The sequence below is a fragment of the Anabas testudineus genome, chromosome 16 (assembly GCF_900324465.2).
Source record: "Anabas testudineus chromosome 16, fAnaTes1.2, whole genome shotgun sequence".
NCBI lineage: Eukaryota > Metazoa > Chordata > Actinopteri > Anabantiformes > Anabantidae > Anabas > Anabas testudineus.
In genome coordinates this window covers 17,042,830-17,057,533 of record NC_046625.1, presented here as the reverse complement: position 1 = coordinate 17,057,533, position 14,704 = coordinate 17,042,830, and the positions used below count along the sequence as shown (strand labels likewise).

Below are 14,704 nucleotides of genomic sequence, written 5' to 3'. Positions count from 1 at the left end.
AGAGTGAATGTTTTGTTTTTCTGCATACATGGAACAGCTGTCCAAAAAGTGTGATTATATCAGTGGATGGTTAACATAAATTACTCTGAATGTAACTTTTAGAATAAGGTTTAGGTGAATCTTTAAATCACAAACACCTTATACATTCGACAAAAATCTGACAAAACATGCTGGACAATTTGTCTAAGAGTAAGCCACATGCATCGTACCCTTGCACTGTGAGATGGCAGCTACATTTCTTGGAAAATGTGTTACTGTACAGTCTCAGAAAATAATTTACATTATCACATTTTTATTTGGTGAGTGCAATCTGCCCACCGTCCCAGAAACACCTGGCAGCTGAAATTACAGCTCTGTTGAGGGGCACAAAGTACAAGCTGTTTTTGGAGAAAATTTGTAACACTCACTAGTGCGCACAGTTGTTTTTCATTTTACTGATAGTCACGCAGTCTTAGCATATAATGTCTCAGGTTGAAAAAAGGAAATGGACAAAAAAATTCAAGATTGCAAATTTAGCCTAATTTACACAAAAAGCCTGCCAAACCTACAGGTACATTACTTTTATGCAAGCATACAGTGTAAGAAAGCCGAAGTCATGGAGAGAAATAGAGCAGAAGTACTGTTTATCAGTGGTCCTCAAGGCATACTGCTCTGCTTGTTTTACATCTCTCCCTGTCCTACCCACTGCTGATCACCTAGATCAGTTTAGTAAGCCAATCAGAAGCTCTATGTGCTGGGATAGTTGGGCAAAAAAAACAAAACTGCAGGACAGTGTGCCTTGAGCACCAGGTATAGGACCAGCTGCTGTGTATCCTACATTAACCCACAGAAGGAGATAAAGTAGAGTGTGGACGGAAGAAATCTTGCAAAATAAACAGGCCATAGCTTTATTTAGGAATAGGAATCAACTACTGTACAGATTGCTTTGTGATGAAATTGTCACTTCTCTGCTTCAGTGTCCTGGTATGGCTGCTAATTCAAGTTAATAATTTTAAAAGGCTAATTGTAAATGAGAAAACCTTTTTGCAGTTTTGCTGTACAGCTGAGAACCATTATAATATTGGAGCATGCAAGGGAGCATGCCGTTCTTTAGGTTAGTTTAATATCTGAACATTAGCAGTTGTTTGTTTACAGGTTCCAATAGGTGCCAGTGACCAGAAAGAAAAAAGTTTCATTAGAGACCCGTCAGTCTATTGTTGTCCTTAGAAAAGCTACTCAACGTAATAAATTGCAAGGAAACTTGCATGCTGTTAACTACTCTCTTCAGAAAGCATCACAAACTGCCTCTAACAGGGACAGAAAAAGGAGTGGGAGGCCCCGATGCACAACTGTGTAAGAAGACAAATATCTAAGAGTGTGTAGTTTGAGACAAAGATGCCTCACAGGTCCCTAACTGGCAGCTGCACTAAATAGTACACATCAAACACCAGTGTCGGCATCAACACTGAAGAGGAGACTTCAGGATGCTGAACTTCATGGCAGAATTGCCAAGAAAGAGCTGTATCTAAACTGGCCAATAAAAACAAAAGACTGAGATGGGCAAAAGAGCACAGACATTGGGCACTGAAAGACTGGGAGAAGGTGTTTTCTACAGATAAGTCCAAGTTTGAGGTCTTCAGGTCAAACAAAAGAACATATGTGAGACACAGAACAAAGGAAAAGATGCTAGAACAGTGCTTAATACCTTTAGTCAAGCATGGTGAAGGCGTGAAGCGTGATGGTCTGGGACTGCTTTGGAGGTGGTAAAATAGAAGATCTTTACTGAGTGGAAGGGACCTTGAGGAAGGAAAGCTATCAAAATTGACAGCTAGAGTGCCTAAGGTCTACCACGCTGTAATTGCATTATCATTTCCATCAAAATCATTATTTCTAACTCTAACAATGTCAGCATGTCCTATTCTTCTGCTATATTTTTCCATTTAAACTAATTTCATGTGTGTTTGAAATACAGGATATTCTCCAAGGTAACTTTTCTTCTGTGTATGGTTTAATGTATTTGCAGGATTCTTATTTGGTCATAGGAAGTTCTGGATAACATCTGGGTGCACCAGTCTCTGACCAGTTGATTTTCCTCTTGTACATTTCTTTTTATGCTTTTCAGTTGAATAGTGTGCTGAATATTAATCTTATGTTCTCTGCATCAAACTGTAAAGGCTTCTCGTGGTGAGTTTGTGGGCTTTTAGATTGCTTTTGATGTGCTTAGTCTCACTTTGTTGAGCTTCACAAATTTGATATTTCAAACAAATGCTCCTCAGTTTTACAGGCTGTCTGTAGCTCCCATAGAGGCATATTTTCTTTTTGTTGTAAATGTCATATAGGGATATGGATGTTCATTATAGCTAGTAGTTTATAGTTAAGTTTGATAAGTTTAATGTGTACCATGGTTACAGAATATTACCACCGATGTATGAACAGGTGAACACAATCTATGATTATTGAAGTTTTATTGCTATTAAGTTTAACTTTTGTGTGAATCAACATTTTTAGGATTTGATTTAACCTTACAGGTTAAAATTAATTTGTCCACAATGGCCCATTTGAGACTTAAATGTTAAAATAGTCTGCCATGGTTAACCTTTATCAACCTTAGTCTGAACAATAGTTTACAAATTTGCTAATGCATACTACTGTAGCTGCATATGAATATAATATTTAAAAGTCTGGTTATAGCTCTTCACCAGTGACCTCTGCACTGGTCAAATTCTGTGTGGAATCTCAACTCTGCTTCTCGCTGTTTACCACCACATCAGTCAGGTATCATTAACATTGAATAGTGTCTCTGGATCATAAGTCATACCTCGGTGTGAATGTTGTTCACAAAAACATCGCTCAGTTAGACTGTCAATCATACATTTCTGTTTGGATATACTTTTTGTCTTAAGTTAGTTGTGAGTAGAAGGTTAAAATAAAATAAGGTTACATAGATTATACAGAATGGATAACTAACTAACATCTTATTATTATTGTAATTAATAAGATGAATTTATGTGTCCAGATACAGTAGGTGTGTTAAGTAGTGAGAACACAAATCTGGGTGGTAGGGATATGTATTGAAGTCTGCCTCTCCACATGTGCAAAAAGCAAACACATCGACAACATCACATTTATTTTATCATCAAATTAATACTAGTTAGCGACAGCTGATCTGAGCTGCTGTTCAGTATTTAAAGCAGCAGACAGGTAATGTACAAGCATGTGGAACACAGGAAAATGGTCATCTGGTTAATTGACAGATTAAAAACAAAACAGGTGGAAAGATAAATTTGGGCGACTTGCCCAAGTCTTTCAGTGTTCCACACTGTTATCTCACGAGTGTCAACTAAAGTTTCTGTAGTTGGTAAAAACACACACACACGTTCTGAGATCTTCTTTTCTTCTCGACTTTATTCCTATTGCAGTCTGTTAGTATTTAATTTTGCTCATAAACATAAACAGCCTGCAGTTGATGGTGAAGATTTATATTGCATTCATTAGAGATCATACATATGAGAGATGTGTGTGTGTGTGTGTGTGTGTGAGCATCTGTTGTGTAAAGTGGTTTAGTAATTGGATCACAAAAATTATTCCTGGAAATTAACATTAGAAAATTCGACTTCACAGATGTCTGTCAATGAAATCAACGTCACGATCTGGGTTTCAAATATAATTTTCTATTTAGCTTTCTAATGTAAAGAAAAATTAAAAACCAGCAGCCAGCAGAGCACCACTGTGTCTACTGCAATGGAAGAAATTAATTTAATAAAGTTTGGCTTTTTGACGTTCACAAGCTGTGGGACAGAAGTAAGTTTTATGTTCCTTTCAGTGGGACAATTCTGGATCTGTTGAAGAACAAGTCACATTTGCAGACACAATTATAAACTTATTTTTTTATTATGAAATATAACATACATAATACATTTAAAGGCCTTGATGTTATCTACAAGCACAACCTTCATGTTCAGAGTAGGTCAGTGCTAGCTTTTGGTTTCTTTCCTCACAGAATTGCTGTTTGAAGCATGCAAGAAAATTATTATAGGTTGCACTTGTAACACTCTTTCTTTCATGTCTTCCTGCCATCTTTTTCTTTGCTTTTTCTTTTTTTGTAAAACATGCTAATGTACTTGTTTTTCTCCGTCCCGCATTGCTGGTCTTCAATCATAACTGAGTAGTAATATCTGAGTAGCAACGGCATAAATTATTAACTTGCATTGACATTTGCTAGCTATTAAGAGAGTGTAGATGCAAGAGCTAAAGTCGAAATGATACAATCAGAATCTTGTTTGTATCTTTGTAATATTTTTAGATAGCCAAAATGATTAAAGGTTAAACATAATCACTTTGTTTAGAGAGACAAAATTAAAACATACTTTTACATATTTAATGCAGCACGTTGTTGTTGTTGTTGTTTTTTTTTTTTTAAACAATACATACTCTCTTCTCTTTACATTTTCCAGAGCTGAGAAGCAGCTCATGTGGAAATCCAGGGGTTCCACCCAAAGGCATACTGAATGGAACTCAGTTCAACGTAGGGGACAAGATCCGCTACCGGTGTGTCACTGGCTATGTCCTGGACGGACATTCACTCCTCACCTGTGCCACAAATGCAGCCGGTGTGTCAGTGTGGGACTTCCCTGTGCCAATCTGCAGAGGTGAGGATGTTTACATTTACTGTACATGTAGTCATTTGGCCGATGCTTTTATCCAAAGCAACTTACAAGTGAGATGAGATACAAGGTAGAAGGCAAGGGCTGGGTAAGCGTAAGGAGGTCTTGCCTAAGAACCCCTACTGGAGGTAAGGTTGCTGCTGTGTTTTAACACGAAAAATTACTAATCATTTTAAATTACCTGTTGGCTGCTGCTGTCTTAAGTCAACCTTTTCTCCCATTTGTAATATGTGACTCAATGGTACTGTGGAGAATACATGCTATCTATATATTTTATATGCTACCAAGAAATGTAAAATGTGCAGGTGATTGGTTTGTTTTGACCTCTTGTCATTTGAATATTATGAATTGCTCAAAGTTAATAGCTTTTCAATGATTGACAGTTTGATGGCAGTGTGATTAGGTGAGTAATTTGTGCCACATGTTGTAAAATGTGGCACAAGTCTTCATTAAATATATAAATGTATTTGCATTTATTATCTGATGGATTGGAAAGATTTTACTCATGCTGAAGAAGTTGATTAGAGCCTCTGCGGCTCAAAAGGTTAATTAAATATTTATTCCTGCAGAGGAGATGGATTAAATACGTTGATGCTGTAAGCAAGAGTTACACATCCACTAAGTTTTGGCTTTGTTTTTGCCATACTATAAGAAGCAGGTATTGATTTCTCTTCTGTATGCACGTTTTTATGATTCTAACGTATCAAAGTGTGGCCCTTTTTTTTGATTCAATGATTTGTTTTTCACTGCTGCCTTACCGATGTCTCTGTCACCTCTCTTGTCAGGTTAATTGTGCTGTGAAACTAAAAGCACACCAAGAAGGAACAGAGTGAACTAAATGCTATATACAATGATAGCACGATTGTTGCTGTTTGCTGAAACACCCATCATAGAATGCTGTGTATCCCATGATTGCTTTAAATGAAACCTGTTACCTTACACCAACACAGATAATAATTCTAATAATAATTCATGATAATAATAATAATAATATAATTAATACAACAATTAAACAACAATATAATTAGTAACAATAAATTAACATACTTTATTGTTCTCTTTGGGGAAATTGTGGTTGGAGTCAGTACATATCATCTCTACTATGGGTTTTCGTGTCTTGTCCAAGGACAAGACATGTACGCAGGAGACCCAGGAATCGAACCACTGACCTTGGGGTTTGACTGTTTTACCAACTGAGCTACTTACAGTTTGAGTGCATGTCAAAGTTGTGATACATTGAACACCATTTAGTTTGCCTTTGCAAAGTCAGACGTCAGACCACTTCCCTATAGGTTCAGCTAGAACCTCATTTTTAGCCTGAGAAAGCCGTGACTGTTGTTTTTGTAATTTTTTTAAGAGTGAGTCACCATTTCATACAGTAAACTGCAAGGACAAATTATTAAGCAAATACTTTAAGGAGAAGGAATGAGAGCCATTCTCCTTTAAAGATAATTTCCTTTCATTCTAACAGCATAGGCTGCTCTTGTTTGTTTTTATTCTTTATTTCTTATTGCTTTAGTAGGTTTATCAAAAAATTGACCCCAGAATTATTTACTCACTCAAAAATAAAAGATTTTTCTTAATGAAATGGTTTAAGGTAGTTTTCTCTGTCCTTTAATAATCTCTTTATATAAGCACAATGTATTCATTGTGAATAATAATGATCAATAATAATGGTATTACTCAGTTAAATTAATTATCACATATTGGATGTGGTCATCCAAACAAAAGACTTAAAGTTTTCCCTCTCCTATCTTAAAATAAGCAGTCCCAAAGTCAGCAGAGCAACTTTTCTCCACAGTGCAAAAACATGGTTCAGCATTAGTTTGACAAATGACAAGTATACTGTAGAGGAAACAAAAGCTGCAGATGGAGACCTCTTTTCCATTTAGGGATAGTATAAGGCTTTATTGCCACAGGCCAGAAACATTTCCCCTTTTTAGGCCTGGGCACTGCTTGAGCTCCACACTCTCGTCTAAATCCGGCCCAGCTCCTGTATGTGGGCAGATGGTCCTTTGATCTTATTTCCTCCGAGATCCTGCCCTTTTTGCTCATTACCAATTGTTTCACATTAACCACACAACAACACAAAATCTCTCCCCAATCCACTGTCTACCCCCCACTGTCTCCTCATTCTCTGAACTGGTCCAGTCAGACCTCCTTTTGTTATGATTTCTCTCTTTCATCTTTCTCCCAGTTCTCGTCTCCATCCTGGTCCACCTTCCACTAAGTCCACCTTGTATGACAAATGTTTTTTTCGTACCACTAATAGAAAGATAAAGAGATTGAGGAGCTAAAAGAGTATGCGCAACGAGCCATTAAATACAGTTTTTTCCCCCCATACAAAAGCTGTGTTTACAGCAGAGTAATGAAACTGTGTGGAACCTAAATATGAACAATATTAAACATCATTACTAAACCATAAAATTGTCAGATTAGTGTATTTGCTGGACAGAGTCATCAAATCCCATTTAATTAATGGCAATTGACCCTGCTATGTTTACCCTGGAGGCACAACATGAAAGTTACCAAGTATAAAGTGTGGATACAATTTTTCATTTTTCTTCCTGCCTCCCTATGAAATAACCCAAACACAAGCATCATGGTAAACAATTTTATAGGCTATTATGAGTCCTATAATAATTTTGCTGTATAGACACTTACAAGCTGTAATATTATTAGGTCGTACTCCTAAGCACATTTTAACCAGAGACTTATTCAGCATGGCTATCTCTATCAGAGGGAACAATAGAACTTGGAAGGTTGTAACAAAAACAGAGAGACATACCTAGACATACATAGAGTGATGGTATATGTGTATAATCAAAGAGATTGAGGGACCGACAACAAGAAGTAGAGTCAACTCCAAGCAGTAAGGCAGTGAGATGGAGAATTAATGTCTGCTCTAATCGTGATTTGCTACTGCCTGTCCCAGGAGCTCATTTTGATTCCTTCTATCTAAATTGTCTCTGGACATTCATTAAACCAGCCAGTGACACGGCAAACAGGGACAGCGCTGTAACATGAGAATATGGTCTATTGATACACTGTCATTCTTACTGGCAGCCGCTGTCCAATAGAATAAGAAAACTAGGCCACAGAATAATCTTGCTTCTTTAAAACATTGTGATTGGTGCTGGGAGACATTATTACTCATTGAATCATCATCTTCTTTACCCATAATTCATTTAAATCTGAAATTATGGTTAGATGGTCACTAAAAGAAATTACCCCCAAAAATATATATGCTAAGACATGATTTTCACTAATTACAGATCTCCTTACTATTCCTCAACCTTTAAATGTTTAACATGACTTACAGCTAAGCAAATAAGGGACTTACTGTAGACACAGTTGCTGCCTTTGCATTAACACAGGGATTATTACAAAACCTGAGGTAGTGTAGAAAATTATACATGAGTCCTTTCCTTTCTGTCCTTGGGGGTGAATATTTCTAAGTAGAAAGACAAGTGTTGTATATCTGATCAAAGTCAAGGGGAGTGAGGCTTAATCCCTCCTCAAGTAGCATTAGATTACTGATGCTGGGGATGTAAATGAGCCCAGCTAAAGCAGTCCTAATCCTCACCACCATCTTTTTTTTTTTTTTTTTAACTGCCATCGTTTTTAAAAGAGACAGATCCTTCTTCGTCTTTAAATCCAGAGCATGCTCTAATGATTTGCTATTGAACACATTGCCCAGCATTCAGTGCTTCTTTTGTCACCATCCTCATTGGCAATCTGTACTGTACCTGAAATGCTGCCATGAACCCCAAATGAAACACTGCATGTGAATATATGGGAGCTGTAAGGCATTATCCAGCTGAAGTCATTTAAAATTCTTGAGCTGCAAAGCATTTTTTCAGCCTCAGACAGCAGTTTGCCAGTTTATGATATACAGTACTATGCATGGATGCTTCTGAAAGAAACGGCTAAGAAACCTGCCATGGTACTTCTCCACAATAATGAATTGCTACCAAGTATCTACCTAATTTTCCTACAGCTGTAGTCTGTTTAAACCTACCAGTTTAATTGGCTACAACTGCAGACACATAAATGAGTTAAGTGATGTTATTATCACTGAAAGTGGCTGTGTAAACGAATCAGGTCTTCACAGAACCTTTCACTCACACTTTTATACATGGTTTCTTGCTGCCACCACTTAAACTGAATGATGTTCAACAATGATCAGAGAGCATGTCTGATATTATGTAAAACAATTCAGAGAAGACCATTAAGGAGCTTTTTTTTTTATTTGTTCCAACGTCCTGTTATGGCGTACAAAGAGCTAGGAAGCAACATAAAAAGCTTTAATTCGTGTTTAGCTTGTGGAATAGCCTTTCCTGTCTGTGTTTGTGTTTTCTAAAGTAATATCAGTAGTGTCATTTGATACTGTGGCAATGTCCTCTGTGCCTTCCAGTCAAAACCTAGAACATAAACACTGCTGGATGACAGCTTGTGGTTTGTTCAGTCCTCATACAGCTCAAGGTAATTTATCCATATTTACAGTACTGAATTTTACTGCCATGTGTTGATATTTGATTGATGTGCATTCCAAGTTTCATGATATTTCTCCAGGCCTAAGCAGATGCCCAGCAATTATTTTCTATAATGATTTAATTTCTATTCTATTCAGATACAAAAAAATTACATATTCAAGTACATGTTTAGTTCAGGTACAGCTTCCAGACACATCACATCCAGAGCTATACAAGCAAGTTTGACTAAGTATTTAGATATGACCTTAGGATGTACACCATATTTTTCATTTCCTTTTTATTATATATTTTTCTCTTTGCTGTTGCAAATTGAATTTGTATAATATGCTTGTTTGGTTGTTATGAATTTTCTACTGTTCATTACCAGCTGTTGAAAACTCTGTTGCACAGTTGTGACTTTAAAAAATGTCAAAGTGTGTAATTTGTCTTGAGTGAAATTAGCCAGTGTTCCCACAGAGATTGATAAAGTTCAGTCTCATCCTCATGATGGAATACACATGTTGATGTCAGTGGTATGAGGCCAGTAAATACACATACACACAAGTATATTTGCTAGGGTTTACTGTTACTTTTGTTTCAGTGTGCCACTGAATTAGTGATCAGTGCAGTTTTTTGTTGTTTTAGTTTATTTTTAACACTTAACTGGAATTTGAATGGGTAAGAGATTTAAGTGTATTGTTAAAATTGTCAAACTGTCATGTTTTTTGTGTGGCTTTCAATGATTTTTAGCCTTGGAGTTTATCACTAGGGTCACCAGACAGATTGAAAGTGTCCACTTCTTTTTATTCCTTAATTGATTCTTGTTTTGTTGACACCTGTGATGCACTGAGATAGACTGTTGACCTGTCTAGGGTGTAGCTCGCCTCTTGCTTAATGGGGAGAAGTGGTTAGGATAATTGATGGATGAATGACATGTATGGTTACTAATGATCATATTGTAGTGAAAGTTGTATTTCTCCCTGGCAGGCATACTGTATTGTGAACTGATGATAAACAGTGAAGGATTTAAGGTGTAGCCGGAAATAGAACCTAAACTCTGAACATTTAGAAATATGTAATTTTTCTGTTCTGTTGTTACATAGGTTTCTTTAGAAGAGCTACACTAGTTCAAGCGCCCAGTTATTTTTTTCATTTCTTTTCTCTGTTTTCACCTAACTGCCACTATATTTATTGGGGGAAAAAAATCATGTTAATTTATTCATTAAATTAATAATTTAAGTAATGTTATAAGCTTTAGCAAGCTTCATCTATTTACAATACTTAAATACATTTGAACACAACTGGCATCACTAACCTCATATCACTATACAGTATGTAATCAGCAAGTTGAAATTCTCCTTTAAGCAAAAAACATCACTAAATGTGATTCATTTTTTACCCTGGTATCAAATTTTAAATTATGATATCATGAGGGCCAACATTAAGCCAGTAGTGTTATATGGTTTGTCAGTGCTGGAAGGTTTTAGGAAAATGACTCAGACATCTACATGTAACCTGTACTTAAGGCTCCTAGGCAGGTGATAATGGTGAGTTTGAGTAATCACATGAAGTTGGTTTGGTCCTAGAAGAGGTTTGTGTTGAGGATTAGCTATAGAGTTTTCCCCTGACCTGAATTTATTTTTCCTTTTCTATCCCATTTTTGTCTTTTTTCTAATTCTATTCTGTCTTATAGAGAAACTGGGTCTGTCTCACATTCTTTACTATATTGTCTTAATGCTTTCATTTTTGATTTATTCTCTACTTGGTCCTTGGCCACTTTTTCTGTCTTCTGTTCAGACTCTGTAGCACTTCAATGTCAGCTTTAAGTTCACTGTCTAGCCAATTGCTTAGATGTACTGGGCACTGTTTGGGATGTCATCCTAAATGCTTATTGGGGATATGTAATTTGTCACTAAGTGTACGTTTTTATGGTGTAGATAATGATTTTAAATGAGACAGAATTAATGTTTCCACTTACTTTTGTTGTTACAAGGCTACAGGCATTTAACAAATAAAAACCTGCCCTTGGTGTAGTCTGCAAATGAGTCTGCCCTTGATATGAATCATATATGTGGACATCGCTGGTACCACACACAGTATCAATTTGCCATCTCTCCCCTTCATGTAAAGACTTTGATCAATTGATGTACTTGTGCTAATGTGTCAGAAGACATGGATCAAGCTAACTAGCTGCCCCTGCTCTCTCGTCTTCTTTTTTTTTTTATCTTTTGAATTTCATACGTCCGCTTCCTTGTTCCTTGACCAATCATGTAATGCAGCATACAGGAATGTTCCAAGGCTGGCAGCTCTGACAGCCCTGAGTGGAGCACTGAGCCATCAAAGGCTTCAGCTGGCACAGCTGAGTGTCACATATTAGTCTTAAATGATGTGAAAACTGTGAAAGCCCTGCCATCATTAGAATTCTTTAGGGACAAAAAATGGATACAGGGATACAGGAAGGGTGATGAGTAATAGTAGAAAGATCTGAGAAGGCTTGGAGGAGAGGAATGGTGAGAGAGATGGAGAGATAATGAGAGGTGGTGGAGAGAAGGGAAAAGGGACGTGGAGTGAAAGAGAGTAAGCCACTGTTATGGTAGAGTGCATTAACATTCAACTGGCGTGCTATGCTCCCCACACTGGAAAGAAAATATACAATTTCACAGCATTATAAGCCCTGTTTATCACCATTTGTTTGTTTCCTGAAACATGAGGGGTCTCTGAGGACACAATGATGAATTACTGAGTCTTGGACAGACTGATGAAATAAGAAAAAAGCAAAAAGGACAAAAGAGTGTTGTGATTTTTCCTACACATATAAACTACATGTTTTACATTAAACTACATAAAGATTTATGTATTTGTAAAAATATCATTGAATTAATACAGATTTAATGGGTAAATAGTTTGGTTTGGTACTTTTGTTTCTCTTTTGCCAGTGTGAAGGACAAGTAACCTTTTTTTACATCTTATGTCATATTTTTTCACTGGAATTAACTGTAGATGCTGGACCACCTGTAGATGTGCAAAGAAAAAAAATATGTTTAAATAGCCTGTGAAGGTCCACGTTGGTCTCTCTGTGATTTGCATTTATCTGATGGGACAGCTACAGATGTTTTATGCCTGCAGCCACATTTTCCCCATGCTGAACTTTGAAGAACGGCTCTGAAATAACCCAGAGACCATGTGTCTGTTCTCCCCTCACACTCCCCATCCTGTTTTTCTTTTTTTTCTTTTTGGTGACTGACAGCGGAGGACACGTGTGGTGGCACCCTGAGGGGCTCCAGTGGGCTCATTTCCAGCTTTGATTTCCCCAGCGGTGACTCCCCTGGTGCCGGAGGAGGTGGAGGTACTGGAGGCCTGGGCAGCAGTGGGGAGTGTAAGTGGACCATCCTGGCAGATCCGGGCGACACCATCTCCCTGGTGTTCACTGAATTTCAGATGGAGGAGAAGACAGATTATCTGGAGGTAGAAGGATCTGAACCGCCAACCATCTGGTGAGTCAAGCTGTGAAAAAGAGTGAGGGTGCGTTGGATTTCATAAGATTTCAGTTGTTACATTAAGAGATTGAGTGACTGTAACTGGAAGTTAATGTGCGTGCTTGGGTGTGAGTGGTTCACTGTGTTGACAAGGTTTTAATACATGGTTGTTGTGATTTGTGTAAAAGTGATTGTGTTAGTGACTGTGCAGGATTGGAGTTTTTACCCATGTGTCTGGTGGAAAAGGAAGTGTAGTTCTTTAGTGAAATGGTTAAATCAACAGGATCAAACCAAATGTAGGCTAGGACGTGAAAGAACTTCCTAGCCTAGATTTGGTTTGAATCTGTTGATTTAACCGTTACAAATGTACAAATGAACATTACAGCAAAGTAATAAAATCAGTTTATTTGTGCAGTCTAGTATCACACCCATAGCCCACAACTGTAGTTTCGAACACAGACCAAAGTCTCTAAGCTTGGCATGTAAGAAAATAGGAATATTGCAAAAGGAGAACACCTGTCACACTGGGTGCAACAAAGAGGTATAAGTTGGAAAGCTGCGATTGTCCAAAAAAATGACCTGTAGTATAATAACTTATAATAATTAATATTTATTTTACAATACAGCTTTTTTTGGAAAGGAGGAAATGTGATGTTCTATGTTATACATATTGTAAAGCACCAAGAGATTATCATATGATCAGCATATATGTAATGTAAGATTACCATTGGTTCAGTAAATTAGCTAATGTAAAATTACTGTAAGAGGCTGGACTATGTTTAGTCTTTTTTTTATGGAGATTTGTAGGGTGAATAAATGAGTTCTAGCCATAGATTTGCAGTTCAGAAGAGTTTACCAAGCTCCCAAGTGTAGTGGGAGTTTGGTAAGGCAAGGCTGAATTGCCTTAGGATTCTGTTTTTGGATAACAAAGATGCTTGCCTGCTGGGATATTAAAGCATATAAAAGAATACAGGGTAGGTATGTATGGATGAGAATGACCATGTTATGCTTTGTAAGAGCAAGACTTTAAAATCAGCTGCAGGTATTAGAAGCTGCAGTAAAGAGAAAGAAGCTGACTGTCATGCAAATGTTGCTTTTAATGAATTTTCATGGACAGTTGTGTGCAGAAAACGTTTTAAATATGCCATGTGGTTCTGATTGAATTAATTCAATTCACAGAGAAGGCACATGATTCCCTGTTGCATAATTCAAATTAAAAATTAAAGTGCACATGAATTACACTCTGCCATAGAGTTTTCTTAAAAAAGCAGCCTTCTGACAATTTTTGTTTTATGGCTTTCAGTGATGTTTGATGTAGAAGTCACTCCCAGCTGAAACAAGGAAATATGAAATGAGTCTGACCCTGAACCTTGAGGCTAAGGTTATCCATCTCCTCTGCGTCCTGTGTGAACGGGAGTATCTGCCAGGTTTATTTGATCTTGCCGGGCATTAATTATAATTGGCTGAAAGAAGTTCTAATCAATCACTGAGCTATGAGCTTTGTTGTCCCTGAGAGTTGTCATCCGGAGTCAGAGGAAGAGAGAGAGGCAGACACTGTGTCAGTGAGAGACAGAGAGCCAAAAGCAGAGCGTGGTGATGACTGCTAAGTACTGTATGTTGACGTAGCTAAAGAAAGTGTGACAGGGAGCTGATATAGGATGACACTGATGTGTTTCGACGGACCATAAAGTAACCATCTTCTCTTAGGTGTAAAAGCTCCAAAATTAACTCTTTCAATGACACACATGCCTTTTGGTTCTTATTCCCTAATGTCCCAAAGTATTCTGCTTTCCGGGATTAAAAAAAATGTGGTTAAATATTTACATACACTTAGGTTCTATTTATTAGGTTGAAACAGTTTTACAGAGACAGTGGAAATTTCAAATATGATCAAAGTGAATTTAGTTCAAACACTTTACTGGCCAACGTGCTGCCATTTTAAACAGAACAAAGCAAATAACCATTATTGCATATTCGGATACTACAGGGACGTAAGGCAAGGGATGCTGTTTAGATTATTTCCTTGTACCTTCAAAGTAAAAGCATTTATACATTTAACTTAGGATAAATCATTTCATAGTAATGACTTGTTTCCTATAAATATTTGTTA

General features: G+C 37.2%; 1 protein-coding gene across 2 annotated transcripts in view; it reads left to right on the top strand.

Moving 5' to 3' along the window:
* LOC113170693 (CUB and sushi domain-containing protein 3-like) overlaps window positions 1–14,704 on the top strand; it is a 196,595-nt gene that overhangs the window by 31,379 nt on the left and 150,512 nt on the right. For both annotated transcript variants that reach the window (XM_026372889.1, XM_026372888.1), the window contains exons 4-5: window positions 4,434–4,628; window positions 12,366–12,612. In XM_026372889.1, the coding sequence (XP_026228674.1) occupies window positions 4,434–4,628; window positions 12,366–12,612 (442 nt within the window). The remainder of the gene's footprint in view (window positions 1–4,433; window positions 4,629–12,365; window positions 12,613–14,704) is intronic.